At 34.2% G+C, this 23856-nt stretch overlaps 1 protein-coding gene across 9 annotated transcripts in view; it reads left to right on the top strand.

Annotated features, from left to right (window-relative positions):
* Positions 1-23856, top strand: part of CREB1 (cAMP responsive element binding protein 1) — a 78842-nt gene that overhangs the window by 39512 nt on the left and 15474 nt on the right. For all 9 annotated transcript variants that reach the window (XR_009186492.1, XR_009186493.1, XR_009186491.2 and 6 more), the window contains 3 exons: positions 8114-8256; positions 11994-12176; positions 14098-14248. Coding sequence is in view for 4 of the 9 variants with exons in the window: in XM_058300277.2 (XP_058156260.1) it covers positions 8114-8256; positions 11994-12176; positions 14098-14248 (477 nt within the window). In the remaining 5 variants the exon portion in view is untranslated. The remainder of the gene's footprint in view (positions 1-8113; positions 8257-11993; positions 12177-14097; positions 14249-23856) is intronic.

The raw sequence follows: 23856 nt of genomic DNA, 5'->3' as shown, positions 1-23856 counted from the left end.
TTTCCTAAGTAGGAAATGGGAGGGGCGGGTGGGAGTGGAGAAAATATTTGAAGAGAATAAAATCAAATGTTTTCTACAATTGAAAAAAAGGCCTCATTAAACAATGCACCAAGTACCAAGCAGAACAAATTAGTTTTTAACTCACACCTAGAAAAAAATAAAAAATTACAGAACATCTAATATGAAAAGAAACTCTTAAAAGCAGCCATAGCAGGGTCTATAAAGAAGTAAGTTACAGAGAGACAGTATACTTTTTGTCAGCAACAATGGATACTTGAGTAATATCTTTGAAGACCTGAGGGAAGCTATTGACATAGTATTCTATCATTCAAAAATGTAGTGGTTTTAAAATATGGCTGCAAATTCCTTCACATTCCTCTTTGAATCTGGGCAGGCTTTAATTATTAGTATAGAGTAGAAATATTGCTATTAATGTGACTTACAAAGCTAGATCACAAAAAGCCGTGCAGCTTTAACTGTGTTCTCTGGAGCATGTATTTTTTGAAGCCTGGGCCACCAAGTAAGATAATCCAGTTCCCTGAGTCTTCCATGCCAATATGACTCAAGTTGACAATCCCAGCTGAACCCAGCCTCCCAGCCATCCCTGCCAAGGCACCTAATATTGGGGAACCATTTTGGACCCTCCCAGACCAGCCCAAACACTTAGCTGAATGCCATCAAATGACATGTCAACACCACAAGCAACTGAAGAATCACGCAATCAAACCCTGCCAGAATCCCTAAGTTAAGAAATTATGAGATAATAAAAAAAACACTTGTTTTAAAGTGCAGAATTTTGGAGTAGTTTGCAATACAACAATAAATAATCTGGACAAGGTGAAGACAAAATAAAGACATTTTCAGAAATCAAAACCTGAAAAAATGTACCTGAAAATTCTTTCTGGAAGAACAAATAAAGGCTGATTTAATTCAAAAGAGTAGGGTGTAAATACATCAGTAAAATGTCTTAGATAACTCAATTACTAAAGCCAAGAACATATATAAGACTTTATTTTTTGTCTGTTTGAATCAAGCTGGAACTAATATTTTGGAAACCCATGATTGAAAACAGGAAGAAGGAGAGTAGTTCAGGTGAAAGATTTAAGCATTCTGAGTACTTGCCTTGGTCAAAAGGATGGAGATAATTGGTTAAAAGAATAAAAAAATATGAAAGTAATAAGTAAGGAATCACCATTAAAAGAAAAATGTGCCCAAAAAACAGTAGTAGAAAAAGGAATAAAGAAAATGCATACTAACCAAAGATAGGCAGAAGTTGGGAAAAATATAGAAAAGGGGGAAAATAAACACAAAGATATGTGGTGGTTTAATTTTCTAGGCTGCTCAAGCAAATAACACAAAAAGAGATGGTTTAAAAACTGGGAATTTAATGGCTTACGGTTTTGAGGCCAGGAAAAATTCCAAAACAGGTTCTCAGCAAGGCAAAGCTTTCTCCCTCAAGACTGGCATTCTAGGACTGGCTGCTGGCAATCCTTGGCCTTAGTGCCTCTGTCTCATGGCAGTGCACATGGTGGCCTCTGTTTTCTTCTGGATTCCATTGAATTGCACCTTCTTGCTTCTGTGGCTTTTTCTCTCTGTGTCTGAATTCCATTCCACTTAGAAAGACCTCCAATATTAGGATTAAGACCCATCCTGATTGAGGGGAGCTGCACCTTACTAACTGAAGTAACCTCATCAAAAGGTCCTCCTTACCATGGGTTCACACCCACAGGAATGGATTAAGTTTAAGAACATGTTTTTTGGGGATACATATAGCTCCAAATTCAACCACATGTGGGTTTCTAGTATATCAGTATCACAATAAGGTAAACATTTTTAATTGATAGACTCTCAGATGGGGTTAAATAAAATCAAGTAACTTTGGCAACAACACAAAAAGAACCAACGAATTACTCAAACAAACCCTGAGAGAATTCCTAATCCAGAAAAGCGTGATATAATGCTATTTTTTAGGAGACATAAATCAAGAGTGTTGATCATAAAGGAGTGATATGTCTCTGATAATATCTCAGTTTCAAAAATTGGATGCTCATACAGATTATTAGAAGGGATATAAGGTTTGAACAAATCTTTAATAAAAATTGTCACTCCCAGAAAGAAAAAAATATATATATATGCACACATATGTTAAACATGTGAAACAAAAATTAAACATGTACTAGTTTTCAGGTGGATCTCTACAAATTCCAAAGAATTGATAAATTGGGCACATTCTATGACCACAAAGTTGAATAAGAAATTAACAATAAAAGGTTGAACATGGGGGCAACATCTATACTGTGGAATTTAAAAAACTCACTTTTTACATAATCATGAGTTAAAGGACAAATACTTGGACTTCAATAATAATGAAAATACCACAGACTGGAACTTCTGGAGTACAACTTAGAAGAAAATTTATAGCCTGAAATGCATTTATTAGACAACAAATAGATTGGGAAATAAATTAGCTGAGCATTTAACTTACAGCCCTAGAAAATTCTAACTCAAGAAACTAAGAACAGAATAATTTCACGGGGAATAGTAGAGAAAAAACAACATATGTTCGTTGTATAAAAAATTAAATTTTTAATCATAAACAGATTTTCATAAAACCAAAAAGCGGTTCTTTGAAAATTCAAACAAAATAGAACTCTGATGAGACTAATTAAGGAAAAGAAAGGAAGATGTTTTTCTTTAAACTTTTAAAATTCTAATCACCAGTGTTAGGGATTATTGTAAAAGATGAAGGAAGACTTTTATTAGAAATTCCTTTTTCACATTAGAATTTGATCTTGGAGTAGAAGAAATTCATTCTGAACTTCTGAATTTATATGCAGTAATCAACCTTTTTCCAGTAATAAGCACAGATATATGGTGGCACAAGAACAGAACTTAACATATATTGCCATTTACTTTGCATGAAAATATGTCAATCATAATTGTTTTTTTATATCAGATTATACCAAGAATTTCAAAATTCGGAATTGGTCAGTGCTATACCTCTAATTAACAATTGTTCTTTGGGGAAAAAGAAATTTTTTTTTAGTAATTTGAACATTGTCAAAGGGTTACTGTTTTTAGAAAAAAACTATTATAATTTTATTTCAAGATAAAGACAACATGAATATAATTTTTCTGAACTATTTGAGAGTAAGTTTCAGACTTTTTGTCACTAAATACTTACGTATCACCTAAAACCAAGAATATTCTCTAACATAACCAAAGTTTACTTATCAAAGATTAACTTTGATAAAATACTATTACCTCATTTTCAAACTTTATTCAAAATTTACTAATTGTACCAAAAATGTCCTTTATAGCTAAAGAAAATCCCAGATCATGTGTTAAATTGAGATGTTCTATTTCTTTGGTCTTAACTACACTTGGAACTGAATAAGTTCCAAGGATTCAGGATTGAAAATGCAGTTATCCAGGAGAGACTGTCTGATGGTTTGGATCCCTGCTTCCTGCATGCTAAACCAACAAGCTTTGTGAGCGTTCTGTATGAACTATATATGAATGAACCCATTGTCAGCCTGGGCTAAAAGGGACAGGGAGGAGAGAGATGGAAGGGAAGACGGCTTTAAAAGGAAAACTATGGAAGCTGAGGTCTGGAATCAAGACATCTCCTCAGGCCATGAGAGGGATCCTACCCTTGTGTACAGAGAGTGAGTTTTCCCAAGTATTTGAAGAGGGTGGATATTTCAGCCCATTGTTCAGAGAGAGTTTGGCCACCGCAGGCTTGCATAGGACTTCTCTTACAGTACCATATCAGTCTCAGCTCTTCCGCTTTCTTCCCAAGGTCAGTTGGAAGCTATGAGGCAAAATGTCTCATCTGTTCCCAGGGCTTCAGCTGTTTGAGGCTTCACCTTTCTATCATATGGCAGGATCAGAAATGACAGCTCTCTCTTCCTATGTGTCTGTCTGTCTGTGTGAGTATTCATTTATATCAGACCTACCAAGAGGGCAGGGACTCAACCTGAGTTACACCTTACTGACATGGTCGAATTGTTTTGTACCATTGCTTGAGATGCTAATTTGATCTCTTGTTTAAGCTGGTATCTGCCAAGTTTCTCCTTTCTAAAATTATTTTTCCATTTATAATGAAAAATGTTTTGTAAATTATTTTCAAACTTTCACCTCCTAGCATCCATTGATGATGATTATTATTATGGTGTTTTTCCCAGTTCCATAATCCTTTTTACCTTTATTAGTTGGCTTTCTACTTTAGGTAAGAGCTATATCATCTTATATATTTATATCACTGTAGATTCATGGGTTCTTCCTTCAGTGGATTATAATTATTTATTTTTATTCTCAATTTTTCCCAGATTTGACCAGCCTCTTCTGGCTGGCTCCTATGCCCTTTTGGCATGTACCTATCATTCTTTGAGCACTTCTTTTTTTTTTAAAGATTTATTTATTTATTTAATTCCTCCCCCCCCCCCCCCCCCCCCCCCCCCCCGTTTGTCTGTTCTTGGTGTCTGTTTGCTGCGTCTTGTTTCTTTGTCCGCTTCTGTTGTCGTCAGCGGCACGGGAAGTGTGGGCGGCGCCATTCCTGGGCAGGCTGCTCTTTCTTTTCGCGCTGGGCGGCTCTCCTCACGGGTGCACTCCTTGCGCGTGGGGCTCCCCCACGCAGGGGACACCCTTGCGTGGCACGGCACTCCTTGCGCGCATCAGCACTGCGCATGGCCAGCTCCACACGAGTCAAGGAGGCCGGGGTTTGAACCGCCGACCTCCCATATGGTAGACGCCCTAACCACTGGGCCAAAGTCCGTTTCCCGAGCACTTCTTAATTTCTGGCAGAACAGTATGCTCCAGACCCTACATGTAACTTTCCCTGCCCCAGTCCTAGAATCAGCTGTGGCTCCAAGAAGCCCTGGTTTCTTTTAATGGAGAGTGTTTTAGGAACCAGTCTTGGTGCTAGATGGTTTTATGCTTCTAGGCCCTCTCAATGGGCAGAGCTATAAAACAGCTGTGTATACATACATACACTCATGTGTATATAGAAATATGTGTGTGTGTACCTACACATAACCACGCGCATCTGAATCTGTATATCCTTTCTATCAGCATACCTGTCTATATAAAACCAAAGTTCACATTGAAACCTCCAATTCCAATCCAGTGCAAGGCTGATTTTATCATTCATTCTTCTCTGTTTTTAACTTCCTTCTTCAAAGATGAGAAACCTGGCTCCCATTATATCTACAGTATATTTCCTTATTTTCTCAGTTCTAGAATACACAGAAAGTAATTTCAAATTTGTTAACCGATGCCTCTGTTAAAGAGAAGCTGATTAAAGAGTACACATTTTTTAGAATTATTTTTGTCTTTAGCCTGATGTCATAAGTCACTTGGGAATTATGTCTTTGAAAATGGCAGAGTAGGAAACTCCAAAAACCTGTCACTTCACTAAAGCAATGATGAACCTGGCAAAAATTGTTAGAAACAACGTCTTCTGATCTGTGGAATTGAAACAAAACTTAAAACAACCAGGATAATGCATAACTAAGACAGAACGTGTTGTATATCAGTAAGAGTGTTGTGGCATTTTAATTAAATATCTACCAGCCCCTAACCCATCACTTTGAGCAGCAACCCTGAGAATGATGGCTTGCATTCTTTTTTTTTTAAGTGTTAGCTTCTAATTCTAAACAAATTTAATTCTGCGCAGCCACCAAAGCAAAATGATTCATTCTCAGGGCCACTGGTCTCAGTATTTCAGCATAGGTCATTCTGGCATTGAGTCCAAATGACATGCGAGGTGCTTGGAAGTTATCTTTCCCTACAAATCTATGTGTTACCCAGGTGGGGAAAATCCCCCCATTAGCGATTCATTCCTTTGAGTCGAACATCTCGCTGGATGTTCTTTTACAAAAGAGGAATTCAAAGAGATTATTGTGAATGTCTTTTGTCTAGTGAAGAGAGTCCTGGGCCACATTTCAGTCCTGGAAAATCAGAAAGTAATCATTGTGATAAAAGCAGCAATAAATAACTTATATTCAAGACACAACCAAGTGCTGGGGGCACAGCTGACCACACAGCCTTCCAAGAGAGCGAAACAAAGGGCCACGTCTGTTTTAGATGACAAGCTGCTGATGTCCCTCCAGAATACCACCCAAGGCTGAGATCAGATCCTTAGTGTCTTTCCAGGAGGGAGGCTTGCATTCTTGGTGTAGCTTTCTGGTATCTTAGGGGTCAGTGTGGACCTGGTTCTCCAAGAATTGTAATTGTATGTTTTGACCTGTCATCTCAGAGTTTTGCCTTCATTTTGCCCTCCCCAGAGATGTTTGTGCTGGAAGGCTCTCCCCAGCAGTAAAAGCTGAAGCTACTGAGGGCAAGGCAAGCAACAGACAGACCAAAAGCCTTAGAAGGAAGAGGTTGGGGAGGAAAGTACATGGGGAATAAGGGCTTTGAAAACCTTCCATATATACAATAGGGAATCTAGAAGACCTTATTTATTCCTAGTACTGGATTCATGCCCAGCAAAGCCTGGAGACAGCCCTTAGCTCTCACCTCTGTCTGATCTTTAGGATCCATGAAAGCAGGAAATGAAGGCTAAGGCATGGTTATAAATAGTCTCCTCAGTGTTGAAGTAGTGCTCATTTCAGAGCCAATCTTAAAAGACCAACAGAAGCTTTTTTTTCCCTCCTTTACTCCAAGTATTTAAGGAAATCTTTATTAAATCACTAGCTCTGCTCACTAACCTAATGGAAGAGAGACGTGATTAATTACACATGACAACACAGTCCTTACAAAAATAGTATGGAAATCTCATTAAACAAAACTACGTCCACAAGATGCAGAAAAACAAACTGGGGTGGGAAAAGAATCTGATTTCCAGAGTTAACCACATCATAACATTCAAACTACCCAGTTTTCAATAACAACAAAAACTATGAGGCATGCAAAGAAACGAGTGTATGGCCCATTCTCCAACCCAAAAAAAAAAAAGGAACCAAATTGTCTTTGAGGAAATCTAGACATTGGACTTATTAGACAAAATATTTTAAACCAGCTGTCTTAAATATACTCTAAGAGCTGAAGGATCAAAGAACTAAAAGAAATAAGAATGATGTCTCATCAAATAGAAAAAAACCAATATCAATAATAAAAGTTATAAAAAGAAACTAAATAGAAATTCTTGAGTTGAAAAGTAAAATACATAAAATGAAAAACACAATAGAGGGGTTCAACAGTAGTTTTGAGAGGCAGAAGAATGAATCAGCAGACTTAAAGCTAGATCAGTTGAAATTATCTAGTTTGAGAAGCAAAAAGGAAAAACAAGAAAAATGAATAAGGACTAAGGGACCTGTGAGACACATCAGGCTTACCAACATACACATCATTAGAATCCCAGAAGGAAAGGAGAGAGAGAAAGAGTTCAGAGAAAAAAATACTTGAAGCAAAAAAATGTCCCCAATTTTATAAAGGGCATGCGTCTATACATCCAAGAAGCTCAGTAAACTCAAAATGGGATAAACTCAAAGACATCCATATTGAGATACATAATCTGAGAGTTGAGACGTGGTATCTCTGTAATTTTTATTTGTGTTTCTATTATGAACCTGGCTGAATATTTTATATGCTTAAGGGCCATTTTTTACATATGTATATGTGTAAATTGTCTGTTGGCATCTTTTGCCCATTTTGAAAAAGTAGGTTTTTTATTGCCTTTTTTTCCCTTAATTTTTAAGTTTATATATATATAGGGGTTATTGGCCTTTTATTTGTGTGTATCTGTGGTTTACATAAGTATTTTCTTCTAGTTTTGTTGGTTGTCTTTTGACTTGGTTTTTGGTATTCTTTTCTATGCAAAAGCATTTTTTTTAACATATTCAATTTTACACTTCTTTAATTGCATCTGAATTTTGAGTCATATTTAACATTTCCCTACACTCATATTCAAGAGGAATTCACCTGTGTTTTTTCCAGTACTGGTGTGGTTTCATTTTTTCATTTGTCTTCCTGATGGAATTTTGTTTTGTAAATTCTTTCATCCCGCAAGCTAGGCGCTTTCTGCCAGTTTTCTGATCTTTTTTTCTATTAATTTTATTTAGCCAGTATACTTTGCTTTTATTTTAATTGATATAATTCTCTATTTTTCTAGGAAAATTTTGAATGACTTATCTTCTGATGCACCAGGAGTGCCAAGGATTGAAGAAGAGAAGTCCGAAGAGGAAACATCAGCACCTGCCATCACCACTGTAACGGTGCCAACTCCAATTTACCAAACTAGCAGTGGACAGTACAGTGAGTAGCGGATATTTGTTTTAAAAATCAAAAAGAGAAACTAATGGTTGCTTTCTTCTTACAGGAAACATACAAATGCCAAGTCTTTTATCAGTCTTAGCTGCCATTATTGTTCATTATGCAAAGATCTATAAGTTAAATATTTTCTTTTCTTCAGGGCTTTAGGTAGGATGATTCAAGTATGTTAGCCCCTTAGATGTCTCTCTGTTTTGTACAGATGCAGGAAATGCCTTAGAAGTTTCTTGAACCAGTAATTGAAATTCTGGATATAATGATGTTAAGAACACAAGGTTTGTTTTCTGATAAAGAAAATGATCATTCTTTGGATATAGTTAAGACCAAACATGTTCTGATTGTTTATCTGTTTTAATAACTAATCTTCCCTTCTAAAAATGGATTTTAAAATCTTCACATTAAATGTTTCTGGCAGGGAGGGCTTGGGCTGCAATCTACTAGGACATTCAGTGATTATTTCTTTTAATATAAAAAGTTAACTGTAGTAGATTATAATAATGTAAATGTCATGGACTACTGAAATTAAGAGGACTTTTTTTTGACTTAAAGAAAGTAAAGTTTCTCTTGTAAAAGTTTTAAAATTTCTATTTCTTTGATTACTCTGGCACCTAGGTCTTTCTTCTTAGCTCTATCACTTATCTTTCACCTAAATCTTTTATAAGGTCTTTTGAAATCTGCTTTTGTTTGATTGTAGGCATTTGTGTGAATGGTACTTTTTTCTTTTTTATATTATACCTTTTTGCCTTTCATTAAATGCCTCACACATATTTTTTATTTCTTTGTTAAACCCAATGCTGCCCATTTTATAGTTTCCACCCTTTCTTCCTTAGTTACAAATTAAATGTATACATTGAAATTCCTTTGCTGCATTAGTCTTCTAATGTCCTGGGGTAGTATCAGAAATATGTATAAAAGCTTGACCCCCCAAGTTACTAGTTTTCGAATTAAAATAGAACCTTGGTTTCCATAACTTTACTTTGCTTTCCAAGTCTATTAAGAACAGATTCCCAAGTAGCAGACTTTTTAGCTCTCCCAAAGCTGGAACTTTTGATACTGTTGAAGGAATGCTTTGAGTAAGCTTCTTGTTCACTGTCAAAACTCAATAGAGCTTAGTCATCTTTTCCTTCCTAAGTCTTTGTTGGTGGAGATAAAGAGTTGCTGTCTATATACCTGTATATGTGTGTGTGAATTTTTAGTTTAATGAGAGCACTACCTTATATCTTGATAATTTCAGTTAAGATGGGTGTTCTAAAACAGTGATTCATGACCTTTATTTTCCTCATACTTCAGCACACTTGAGGGATACAACATAACGCCTACCAGTAACAGTCATCCACTATTTAAGCAACTCTAACTTGAATTAGAAAGCATGCTTTTTAGAAAAGGGGCCTATCAGAATCTTAAGTAGGGACGTGAAGTTTGGAAAAGTCACCCTCCCTCTAGATGTTTAACTTAGCATGTCCTCTTCCTCCAACAACTGAAAATCACTAGTTTAAGAGAATAATACATTAAGATTTTGAGAGTTGTATTCATTATCTTTATCCCTTATCCTCTCTACATACACACATGGCTTTGGTAGAACTGATTTAACATCCTGTTCTTGATTTTCATTAAGAATCAATATTGAGAATACTCAAATATTCAAAAACATTTATGTATTTCTTAACTTACAGAACATATGTAGAGTTGCCAGTATTCAAATGCTAGAGGTTTATAGTATTAATATAAATTGAAAGTTTGTGGGCTTTTTTGCTTCGTTTTTCATTTTTGGGGGGGGGGGGTTCTACTTTTTCACCTGCCTGTTTCTCATTTTAAATTTGAATTTGAATTTGTTTCACTGAATAAAACTGTAACCCATGATGTTTTTCTCTTTATCTTAGCACCCCATGGCCTCAACTATGTTTATGCTTATTTGTATTTTCTTTGCTTGGTCTAGAGACATCAATTAATTGATCTCTACCTTTTTATTCTTGTTTTAATGGATTTGGTTTCATTGAAACTACTTCACATCCCTTTGGAATAATGATCAAATATATAAATATTACAGAGAATAACCATAGTTGACATGATTGGCTTTAGTTTTCAAAGTATTTTCATATTATCTCATTCAGTTTTTAAAAGAATTGTATAAAGTGGCTAGAAACGAGATATTTTTATTTTCAAAGAAGAGATACCAGAAGCAAAAAAACAAATTAGTAGTGGAACCTTGGCCACACCCCAAATCTCCTGATACACAGCTTGTTACTTTCTTCCTACTTTGAGTTTGTTGGTATGAACCTAGGAAGAAAGTTGTATGTAGATTTTGCTTATTAACTCTCTATATAAGAAATGTGGTTTGATTCTGTTGACCTCTTGATTCTTTTGAGTCATCTTGGAAAATTAATCTTAGAATAGTTCTTACACATTCCAATTTTTTTCAGTTCCAGGATAGTAAAATTTCCAAGATTAGCTAAAGTGGGTGGATTATATATGCATAGTATCTTAATTTCCACAGGTATCATGTGATAAATTCAACAAATCATAGCCATTATCTCTTACTCTTTGATTAAGCAGTGGAAAATTAATTTTCTGTATTCAGATGACTCTAGATATTAATGTTTCCCAGCTTGCTGACAATTGATCCCAAACTAATTACCTTCTAATAGAAAGTAACATTATGCTTATTAGGTCAGATAAATTGACTTTCTTAACATTTTTTACTTTTCTCTTACTCATTTAAAACCTCTTATGTAGTTTTGCACATAATACTGTGAGTTTTGGTTCCTCCCCTTCTGGAAACACTTGAAACCTAGCAGGGAGAGTGGCTACACCAATCGCAGTGCTGGTATCTAAAGGACTGTTTCTCCCAGATAAAATAATTTTTTATTAACTCTTTCTGTACTATAGCATAAAAGAATTTCAATTTTTTAATGAAGTGAAATATTTATTAATATGAGTCAAAGTTGATTGATTTGCTTTATTACAGGTGAATGACAAGTGTGGTTAATTAATTGACAAAAGATTCTATATGAAAATGCTTGGATATGTAATTTTAGAAACAGTAAAATATTTTGTTTTTTAAATGATGATTTTGAACTCTAATTTTAAACAACTTGAGAGACTTGGATAATTAAGTTCCATAGGACATTTCAGTTTTTTCATTGAGTGGACTTTGTTAATAGTTCTTGCATTGCTAGGTGAGTTAGGGAATGCACTGCTAAACCGTTTATTAATGATTCATTAAAGCATCCATTCATTGAATACCTGTTACATTCTTAGCTTAACATTAAGCACATTAAAATGGAGACAAAAATCACATTCTTTTATCCTCAAGAAACCAATTTACTAATGGGACAGCAAGTATTAAACAATTAAAATACTATGTAATTAATGTTAGCATAAGTGTGGAGCACAAAATGGTACTGTCTCTGAAAACCAAATAACTCTGAAAGGAATTTAACATTTTCTCACTTATCTGTTTGAAATATATAAATAAATAACAGGCATTATTATTATCAATTATAGTGGGGTTCAAAGAGTGCCTTTATATTGTAGAAATTGGATGTGAGTTTCCTGAACATGAAGTTATTTGAGTATATCAAATCCTTCTTAATGATATTATTTGCTGTAATAATTTCTCCTAGGTTATGCATTACAGATTATTCTGCATGGAATTTAGTATGTTGTAAAAGTCTTATATGGTGTTAATTAAACTTGTAACAATAAACTCCATTGGGTTTTAGTTGCCATTACCCAGGGAGGAGCAATACAACTGGCTAACAATGGTACTGATGGGGTACAAGGCCTGCAAACATTAACCATGACCAATGCAGCTGCCACTCAGCCGGGTACCACCATTCTACAGTATGCACAGACCACTGATGGACAACAGATCTTAGTGCCCAGCAACCAAGTTGTTGTCCAAGGTAAGGAAATTCAGAATTCACAGGTGTGGTAAATTCTTTGAAAGATTAAATTTTTTTAAATTCAGAAAACGTAAGTATTATATCAAAAAGCACTTTGCAATGTAAAGTTTTGTTCACTAAAGATAATATTTTCTATGAACTCTTCCATTATTCCTTTTGGACCAAAATGTCATGGCATAAAAACAACTATTTTCAGTTTTAAAAAATTTAACTTCTATCTTTAACAGCTTTAGTATTTCGGAATAGGAGAAACAGGGTAGGTTAGAAGGAAAGACAATGAAATCAAGAGTTAAGAAAGCTGTATTCTAAATTTAACCCTACATGGACTTGCCATGTAGCCTTGAGTAAGACCCAAGCTCTTTCGACCTCTTTTTGTTTTTGATGTGTCAGGTGAGAGTGCTGATAAATCTCAGATAAAAAAATCTTTAGAGGTTTCAGAATTCTGTTTCTCTGCTTTTTATTCAAAAGAATTCTCTGTCCTCCTTTCTAAGATCATCAATTTTTATTTCAATTGTAAACATATTCTAAAAATCTTATATCAGTATGCAAGTCTGCTGGTCAAAGCATGACTCATCCTTTAGGCAAAAAGTAGGTAAATCCTTCATGAATTATAGAAATAGCCTTTTCCTGTTGTTTTGTTTTTGTTTTTCTTTAGTTTAGATAGATTTTTCTTATTTGTTTCAGGTCTCTTTATAGATGGCAGTTGACTGTTTTTCTTAGAATCCGTACGGATACTTCAAGAATAAAATCTGTATCAGAAATTCACAAATTGCGGGAATAAATTTGTTTCTAAAAATATTTTCATTAATAATAATGCATCTTGCTTTTGTTAAGTAATGACAATTTTGCCCCTTCACTGTGGATAATAATTTCTGAATAAGCCTAAAACACCAACTAGAGAGAGTCATAATTTACTTAAAGGGCCCTAATGTATTTACAGAATATATTCTGTTATTAACAATATTTGAAGAACATAATATTTTGCTTAATTTAATGGCAGTAAAACACCTTTTCACTTTACATGCAGGTACTCAAAAATTGTAAAGCAAGATGTCAGTGAATTTGAATTCTGAACGTCAGTTTGAAGATGGTAACATATTTAGTATATAAATCTTTTCCACTCAAACTACACATTTTAATTGGTATTAATAGCAAATAAGGCTAATTTTATGAACACCTTGAAATTCTCTCAACGTTAGGTTTTTTGTTTTTAGGAGGGAATATTAAGCTGTTTTAGAAGCAGTTGTCAAATAATGATTGTGTTTCTTGTCATAAATGATGAATCATTTAGTTAGAAAAATAAAACTAGTATATTTAGCCATTACCATTTACATTAAAACAATATGTCTACAAATAATATAATTGGCATCAACTGGTACAATTTTTCATACTTTCAGTTTTGTTTAAATTGGAAATTTACAATAGTTGACCATAATGCTTTATTTTCTCTTCCATTTTGCTATTTTATGAAAAATCATGGTCGTTTTTATGTCGTGGCAAGAGTCTACTTGAAATTTTTTAATATGAATTTACCAATATCAAAGGAAGACATTGAGGACTATACTCTATCTAGGAAGATCATCCAAGCTGTGTCCTACTTACCTTTTAGACTTAAGGTTGGTAAGCATGTTAACAACAGAATAGAACTACATTTCAATGAAAGATAAAAGACTTAGAGGATATAGGTTAAGACCTCTTTTATCCAAGTATCTATACTAATCTATTAAATTGGGAATTCAATTATTTCTCAGTAATGACCCAGAGTGTGCTGATTCCTTCAACATTTTAGCCAGAATCACTTGTTCCTTTTTTCCCCTTGTTAATCCTTTTCGTATGTTTAGAATGATGATTTGACATGTGTAGTTTAATCAAGTCACGGTGTTTCAGTGTTCTACACCATGCTTGCTATTTTCCTTTCCAGCTGCCTCTGGAGATGTACAAACATACCAGATTCGCACAGCACCTACTAGCACCATTGCCCCTGGAGTAGTTATGGCATCCTCCCCAGCACTTCCTACACAGCCTGCTGAAGAAGCAGCACGAAAGAGAGAGGTTCGTCTAATGAAGAACAGGTAGATACATTGCATTTACTTAGATTATTGTAGGTACATTTTTAAAGTATGTCAGATATGTGTCTTTGCATAGCATCTGCTGTGTTAATAAGATATTTGCATTGGGTTTGTTTTTGTTTTGATGGAATTAATGGATCATGCTTTAAAAATCTTTATTTAATAAGATACCATACTTACGATGAGATGGCTAATGGGATTATGGATATATCTTTGTGACCATGGAGTTTGCTTTAATACAGTTTCCCTATGAAGATTTAATACACATCCTTGGCTATATCTGAACTAACTGCATTGATCAACCACATTATTTAAAAATTGTTTTTTATACAGTGGTATTGTTCAAATAAATCAAGAGTTTCATGTATGGCTATTAAAGTTAAATGTCCAGTTTTGTTTATATTAAATTTATTAGTAATAAAATAAATGTTCAGTGGCTAGTCTGTGCTTTTATGAATTTCTTTAATAAATAATTGTAATTAACTCAGGAATAATTTAACGTCTAAATCAGGATTCTTCAAAAATAGATGAATTCTAAGAATACCTTGTTACTGATGTAAATCTTAAAATACATGTAATTGGTCTTCAGCAGTGAATATACTACATATCTTAATCTGAAATGTGGACAACACAGTTCTCAGAAGTAAATTTGTAGGTGTAGATGTTTTTGTCATCAAAAAAAAGTTACTTAGAATTTTAATATGTACACTCTAAAACAAAAAATACTAAAAATAAAGGTATACAAAGATGTAAAAAGTTTGAAATTGGTGAAAATATTTCTCTTCAAACACTGTGATATGATAAAATGAAAGAAACAGAACTTGAGTTTAGAAGATAATGACCTCAAGTCTTTGTTCTACCACTTACCTGTACTGTTGGGGGAGCATATTAATCTTTCCAAATCTCAGATGTTGTTTTTTCCTTTGCAAAATGGGATGCTACCACCAACCTGAAGGGTTATTCTGAGAGTCAAATACGATAATTATTCTGAAAACACTTTGTAACTGTAGTGCTTTATTGAAATGTCTATTTTATGCAATTTGATGTTTCAGCGCAGATCAACTCCTAAAATATTCTTAGCCATTGCAGACAGTTGGATTACATCTGAGCTATAAGAAATAGCAGGGCCTTTTCTGGGATATTATAAAAAGAGATGGAAACAAGCTGAGTGACTTTTATTTGTGCCCCATCATTCTGTGATTTTCTTTATGTATTTAAGTTATAATACTAAAGAAGAGAAGAATATTTGCATTCATACTGAAATGTATTTTTTAAATAAAACTACACATATAAAATATTTTGCTCACATTTTGGGTGATATATGTATCTTTTAAAAAAAGATTAAAAAATGAAAAAAAAATCAACAGGGGTAAAAAAGTACTTAGTTTTAAAATGTTTACAAGGAAGCACTTAACCCTTTTCAAAATTAGAAGCAAGTTCGGATTAAGAAATCTCAAGGAAAAACTAGGTTGTAAAATTCTAACTCAACAGCATTTACTAAAGAAACCAGTTCTAAGCAGGCACAGCAAAGCAATCAGAAGATAAATCATCTTAATTATAAAAACAGCAGAAGGACTTCAGATTATGCCTATATCGTTTGGCTCTGTGGGAACAAATACATTTCCCCCTTAAACAAAAAAATCTAACAGGCAATAAAATTGTAGCTGAGAGGGCAACTCTGTAGCCTCTAATCTGTTCCATTGTTTAGAAACTAGCCCAGAAAAGCTGCCCATTTGTGAGAACTCCTAAATAACAAACTAAATTTCCTTTTTTCTCTCTTTGTTTTTACTTCAGATTTATAATCCTTCCACCAAGTTAGGGGCAGGACATGTATAGCTACAGTATCTAACAGCCTGTGCTTGCCTGACTTACCAGGGACTCTTTAATAAAATACATTTGCTTGTATTTAGTTTCACTATCCGAAAAAAGGAAATTTGCCATTGACTCTACCATACTTCCCTCTTTCCCTTCATTACCAGATTACTGCTACTGCTTCTTTCTTACCTTCTTTCACTGAAACTGGCTTCTGTGACCCCCATATCACTTCTCTCTCTATCAAAACATACAGATCCCCTCCCACTTTGCATGTCCTGTATAATCTTTCCATTCCATTTTACCTCTATGTATACTTTTGATTACTCTTTCCCCTAAACTCTTTCCCTTTGACTTAACTCATTTAGTTCTCTGCCTACTTCTCAAAATTTTCCCTTGCAACTGTGAGCCATGCTTATGTATTTCAGGCATCACCTGTATGTTGATCCTTTTAATTCTATGTATATTCTAGCTTTGACCTTGTCCCTTAAGGCCCATTATATGCTGGGCACTATACCTCAGTTCTTTATATATTACTTTATGAGTTCTACCTACAATAAAGTAAAAAAAAAAAAAAATTATCCCCCTTTACAGATGAAGAGGGAGGATATAGTTCAGAGAGAAGTTAAATATATTGCCAAAGGACCCCTTTTTAAAAATTGGAGAGCTTAGTTTAAACCTCTCTCTGTCTGGTGCCAAAGTCTGTGTACATGCTACTTCTCAGATTCCATTATGAAACTGTCTCCTGCTGTGCAATGGGATATATGGCTGATATTTTAAAGGTAAAATAAGAGATCAAAAAGAAATTTCCCAGGGGAACATAGTTTCTTCCACCATTGTAGGTACTTCACTAGAAACGTTAGAGAACCACTATCTTCCTCAACATACTACACACCTCAAATACAGCCTATCTTAACTAGGCTTTGATGAAAAAAGGCTGAGTCAAAAATTTTATACCATCCAAATTGCCATTTACTTAAGAGTAAAGCTAAGTGGTAAACATTCTAAAAATATAGATGGTTATAATATTACCCTGTTACTGCAGTAAGAATCAATCACAAAATCTCAATGTCTTAGAATGACAAAAATTTCTTCCTTTTGTTAGATTTTTTGACGGCTGCAAATCAGGTGCTGTGGCTCTCTTCCACATACTGTCTGGTTCCAGGACTCAATCCAGAGGAGCAGGACCTTTTTGAGTATGACTTTCTTGTGGCAAAGGGCAAAGATTAGTGCTTTTTAAGAGCATCTGCTTGATTGTGGTGAACATCAGGCCCACTCATATTCCACTGGCCAAGCACAGGCTCAAAGTCATTAAGGATGTCTATTCTTCCAACAGGGAAGAGGGGAAGAGTGTATAATTATGAAAATAATACAGTCTATCACTTACCTTTATATAATTTTAGGATGCAGGGGGAGTCTAATGGCAGGTCCCTAAAGATAGACACAATGAAGGAAAAGGTTAAATGAATTTGACCATATAAAAATAGAAAACTTCTCTTTAACCAAGAAGAAAAACCTAAAGTAGCAAAGCAAGCCAACTGGGAAACTTATTGACAAATAAGGTCAGTTAAGGATATAAATAGGCAAATTCATAGAAATTTAATTAGAAATGGTATGATAAAATGGGGGGATTACATTTACTATTAAAGAAATGCACGTTAATAAATGTAAAGGTAGTTGCCCTACCTCATTGATAGAGGTTATAAAGAATTACTTGTATTGTTGATGAGGCTGTAAGAAAAGAGGTACTGTATACCATTAGTGAGAGTGGAAATTGGGGCAGCTTTTCTGGAGGGCAACCTGGCAACCACTGAAATGTTTTCCATCCTTAACAGTTTTGCCTTTTCCAGAATCTCATATAAATGGAATCATACAATATGTATTTTGGATCTGGCTTCTCTCACTTAGAAAAATATATTTAAGATTCACCCATATTGCATTTATTTTATCACTGAGTAGTACTACATTGGATGGATGTACTATAGTTTGTTATCCATTCACCTTGAAATTAATCCTAGTTTTTTCCAGTTTTTTAGTACTGTGAGTAAAGCTACTACTATAAACTTGCATATAAATGTTTTTATACTAATACAAATTTACAGTTCACATGGGTAAATACCTAGTAGTACACTGGCTGGATAAATGGTAAATGTATATTTAACTTTGTAAGAAACTGCCAAACAGTTTTCCAAAGTGCCTGTACCATTTTGCATTACCACCAGCAGTGTATGAGAGTTTCAGTTGCTCTGTGCTCTTTCCAGAACTTGGTATGGTCAGGTTGATTTTCTTAAGTCTAGATATTCTAAAAGGTATGTGGAGGCATCTCATTGTGACTTGAATTTGCATTTCCCTAGAAACTAATGCTTTTGAGCATCTTTTATATGCATATTTCTGTTAGTATATTTTCTTTGGTGAAGATCTTTTCCACATGCTTTTATTGTTTGTTCCCTTTATGTTGAGTTTTGAGAGATCTTTATTCTAGATGCAAGTCCTTTGTTAGATGATGTGATTTGCAGATCTTTTCTTCGAGTCTGTGGCTTGTCTTTTCATTCTCTTAACAGTGTCCTTTGCAGAGCAAAAAAGGTTTGCTTTTTAATGAAATCCACTTTATCAGTTGTGTTCTATTGTGGAATGTGGTTGTAATGTTGTATCTGAGACTTCTTCGCCTAACCCAAGATCACATAGATTTTTATCTTTTATTTTCCTCTAGAAGTTTTATAGTTTAATGTTAGATAGTCCCTAGATTATGCTCTAGCTTTCTTTCATTTGACATTTATATCTCTAGACTCAATTTTCAGCCACAATCACATTTATAAATCATTATTAGTTAATCTCACTATAATGTGTTACCATCAACTCTATTCAATTCCATACGTTTACAATCAACCATATTAAAAATTCTACATGCAATAAGCATTAGCTCCCTGTTTTCAACCCGCATTCTGTCTCCTACTAACCTATACTCTGTAGTTCAACTCCATGAGTTTACTCTTTGTATTTAGTTCATATTATTGAGAACATACAATATTTGTCCTTTTGTGTCTGACTTATTTCACTCAACGTCATGTCCTTCAAGTTCATCCATATTGTCCTATGCATCCCCACTTCATTTTTTTGTACAGCAGAATAGTATTCCATCATATGTATATACCACATTTTCTTCATCCATTCATCAGTTGATGGACACTTGGGTTGGTTCCATCTTCTGGCAATTGTGAGTAATGCTGCTTTGAGCATCAGTGTGCAAATATCTGTTCGTGTCCCTGATTTCAGTTCTTTTCAGTATATTCCCAGTAGTAGAATTGCTGGATCATAGGGCAGATCTATATTTAGCTTCCTGAGGAACTGCCAAACTTGTCCACAGAGGCTGCACCATTCTGCATTTCCCATCAACACTGAAGGAGTGTTAGATTTCTCCACATCCTCTCGAACACTTGTACTTTTCTGTTTTTTTTTTAATAATGGTCATTCTGTAAGGTATGAAATGATGTCTTTTTGTAGGTTTTGGTCTGCATTTCTCTAATAGCTAGTGATGTTGCATATCTTTTCATGTGCTTTTTGACCATTTTTATTTCCTTTATGGAAAAATGTCTATTCAGGTCTTTTGCCTGTTTTTTGATTGGGTTGCTTGTCTTTTTATTGTTGGGTTGGATGATATCTTTATATACCATGGAACTCAAACCCTTATTATATCTGTGGTTTCTGAAAATTTTCTCCCATTGAGTAGGCTCCCTTTTTACTTTCTTGATGAAGTCTTTAGAAGAACAAAGAAGTTTAATTTTTAGGAAGTCCCATTTATCTGTTTTTTCTTTTGTTGCTCATGCTTTGGGTTTAAGATTTAAGAAACCACCACCTACCATAAGATCTTGGCAATGTTTCCCTACATTTTCTTCTAGGAGTTTTATGGCTTAGCTTCTATATTTAGGTCCTTGATTTGTTTACAGTTAATTTTTGTGTAAGGTGTGAAATAGGGGGCCTCTTTCTTTTTTTAAAATATGGATATCCAGTTCTCCCAGCACCATATTGTGAATAGACTATTCTGATCCAAATGGATGGGTTTGACAGCCTTGTCAAAAATCACTTGACCACAGATATAAGGGTCTATTTCTGAACTCAGTTCAATTCCATTTGTCAATATTTCTATCTTTATGCCAGTACTATGCTATTTTTACCATTGGTGCTAAGTAACATGCATTAAAGTCAAGAAGTGAGAGTTCTCCAACTTCATTCTTTTTGAAGATATTGTTGGCTATTCAGAGTTCCTTATCCTTCCAGATTTGATCATTGGCTTTTCTATTTATGCAAAAAAGGCTGTTGGGATTTTTATTGGGATTGTGTTGAATCTGTAAATAAGCTTGTGTAGAATTGACATTTTAATGATACTTAGTCTTCCAATCTACAAAAACGGAATGTCCTTCCATTTATTTAGGTCTTCCTTCATTTTTTTTAGCAATATTTTGTAGTTTTCTGAATACATGTCTTTTATGTCCTTGGTTAAGTTCATTCCTAAATATTTTATTCTTACAGTTGCTGTTGAAAATGGAATTTTTTCCCTGACTTCCTCTCTTAGGTTGTTCATTACTAATAGAAACACTATAGCTTTTTGCATGTTAATCTTAATATCCTGCTACTTTGCTGAACTTTATTTTTTTATTTCTCCCCACCCACTCATTATTTTGCATTGCTGTGTCTATTCGTCTTCCTTATTTCGTTAGGAGGAACTGGTAACTGAGCCTGGGACCTCTGATGTGAGAGGGAGGTGCTTAATTGCTTGAGCCACTTTCACTCCCTGCTTTCTCTTGTTTCGCAGTAAGTTTTCCTCATGTTTCTTGTTGCATCATCTTGTTGTGTAAGCTCACTGTACCTGCCCATTGTACCACCCATTGTCTTCTTTAGGAGGCACCAGGAATCGAACAAGGGAGTCCAGTCACTTGAGCCACATCCACTTCCCTGCTGAACTCTTTTTATTTGCTCTGGTAGCTTTGTTAAGGATTTTTTGGCATTTTCTAAGTATAGGATCATATTATCAGCAAATATTGAAAGTTTTACCTCTTCCTTTCCTACTTGGGTGCATTTTATTTCTTTTTCTTGTCTGATTAGCTCTAGAACAATATTGAGTAACAGTGTTAGCTGTGGGTATTTCATACATGGACTTTACCATGTTGAGAAAGTTCCTTGTTTTCCTGTCTATTTGAGTGTTTTTATCAAGAAAGGATGCTTTTTTTTTTTTTTTTCCTTCGGTCAAATGCCTTTTCTGCATCAGTTGAGGTGGTCATGTAATTTTTCTTTTTTGATTATTGACGTGTATTACAGTAATTGATTTTCTTGTGTTGAGCCAAACTTGCATACCTGGGATAAAACCCACTTGTCATGATGTATAATTCTTTTCATGTGCTGTTGAATGCAATTAGCAAGTATTTTGTTGAAGATTTTTGCATCTGTATACACTACAGAAATTGTTGTAGTTTTCTCTCAGTATCTTTATCTAGCATTGGTATTAGAGTGCTACTGGCTTCATAGAATGAGTTTGTTCGATTTTTTTGGAAGAATTTGATCAAAATTGGTATTAAATCTTCTTTGAATAATTGGTAAAATTTACATGTAAAGCCATCTTGTCCTGGGCTTTTCATTTTGGGGAATTTTTGAAGATTGTTTCAGTCTCTTTACTTGTGATTGGTTTGTTGTTTTCTTTTTCTTCTAGGATCAGTGTTTGTTGTTTGTGTTTCTAGGGATTTGTCCATTTTGTCCGTGTTGTCTAGTTAATGGTGTACCATTGTTCATAGTATCCTCTTATGATCTCTCTTATTTCTGTGGGGTCAGTAGTAATGTACCCACCCCCTCTAGTTGTTTCTGATATTATTTATTTCCATCTTTTCTCTTTGTTGATAATTCGCAAAGAACCAAATTTTGCTTTTGTTGATTCTATTGTTATTTTGTTCTCAATTTCATTTATTTCTGCTCTAATCTTTGTTAGTTCTTTACTTTTGCTTGCTGTGGTATTACTTTGTTGTTCAATTTCTAGTTTCTCTAGATTACAGTTAAGCCTTAGATTTTAGCTCTTCTTACTAAATGTAAGCATTGAGAGCTAAAAATTTCTCTCTCAGCAATGCCTTCAGTGTACCACATAGGTTTTGAAAAGTTGTGTTCTCATTTTCATTGTCATAAGAAATTAACTGATTTCTTCTTCAATTTCTTCTTTTATGTACTGATAGTTTAAGAGTATTATTTAATCTCCATATATTTGTGAATTTTCCTTTTTTTATCTGTTATTGATTTTTTTCCTGAGTTTATTTTATTCTGTTCTATTTTTTTATTGAGCAGTTTTGAGATATATTCGCATACCATATGATCTATCCCAAGTGTATATAATCAATGGCTTTTAGTATAATCACAATGTTATGCATTCATTACCACAAAAATTTCTAAAACAATTTCATTACTCCAAAAAGAAAAACTCCACATCCATTAGCAGTCCTTCCCCAGCCCTACATAACCACTAATATAATTTCATTTTTATGAATTTATATTTACTTTTTCTGTAAGTGGAATCATACAATATATAGTACTTTGTGTCTGGTTTCTTTCACTTAGCATAATTTTTTTGTCTGATATTAACATCTTATAGTATTAATATACATGTGTTCAGTTTCAAAGAAAATTAGCCTTATATATGCAATTTAATTCATATTCATATTTCACATGCAGTTTTACTATGCTATACAGTCCCACGTTAGTTTTTTGAACAAATAAACTTTATTGGTACATATGAATATAGCATATAATTCATATACAGTGTACAGTCAATAGTATTTGGTATAATCACATAGCTGTGCATTCATCACTTCAGTCATTTTTAGAGCATTTTCATTATTTCAATAATAATAAAATAAAAAACAAAGAAACAAACAAGAAAATTCTATACATTTCAGTCTCTCTGTGCTCCCCTTGCTATACATAGCTGCTCTTTCTAGCTATTCTTGCATAATTATTTATTAAGCAGGTTTTTTGAGATGTCATCATATCCATACAATCTATCCAAAGTGTATAATCAGTGGCTTTTAGTATAATCACAATATTCATATTTCACCTGTGGTTTTACTATGCTATACAGTCACATTTCATTTTTTAGCTTTCCTTATAGTAATGTACATGACCTTAGATTTTCCCTTTAAACCAAAGATTAACACACATCTTTTTTACTAATTCTGCACAAGTTAGCCCTCCGCTTTCCATTCTCTAACCTCATTCTATTTTCTGGTGGCCCATATTCAAGTTATTAACTCCATGAGATTATACAGTATATTTAGTTCTTGGTAGCACAGTCAGACAGTATTTGTCCTTTTGTGTCTGACTGACTTCACTCACCATAATAAAGTCATATGCTTTACAGCTTCATTTCTTCTTACAGCTGCATAATATTCCATGTGTGAATACACCAAAGTTTGTTTAATGATTCATCAGTTAATGGACACCTGGGTTGTTTCCAGCTTTTGGCAATCATGAATAAACACCGCAGTGAACTTTAATGTGCAGATGTCTTTTCATGTCACTGGTCTCAGTTCTTCTCTGTATACATTTAGTAGTGTGATATTTCTAGGTCACATGGCAAATCTATATTTAACTTCTTTAGGAACTGCCAAACAGTTCTCCACAGTGGCTACACTATTCTACATTCCCACAAAAAGTGAATAAGTATTCTATCTCTCCACATCCTCTCCAACACTTGCAGTTCTCTGTCTTTTTAACAATGGCCATTCTAACAGGTATGAAATGATATCTCATTGTAGCTTTGATTTGCA

This window comes from Dasypus novemcinctus, chromosome 7 (assembly GCF_030445035.2).
Source record: "Dasypus novemcinctus isolate mDasNov1 chromosome 7, mDasNov1.1.hap2, whole genome shotgun sequence".
In the NCBI taxonomy this organism is placed as follows: domain Eukaryota; kingdom Metazoa; phylum Chordata; class Mammalia; order Cingulata; family Dasypodidae; genus Dasypus; species Dasypus novemcinctus.
This window is presented reverse-complemented; position numbering and strand designations above follow the sequence as displayed.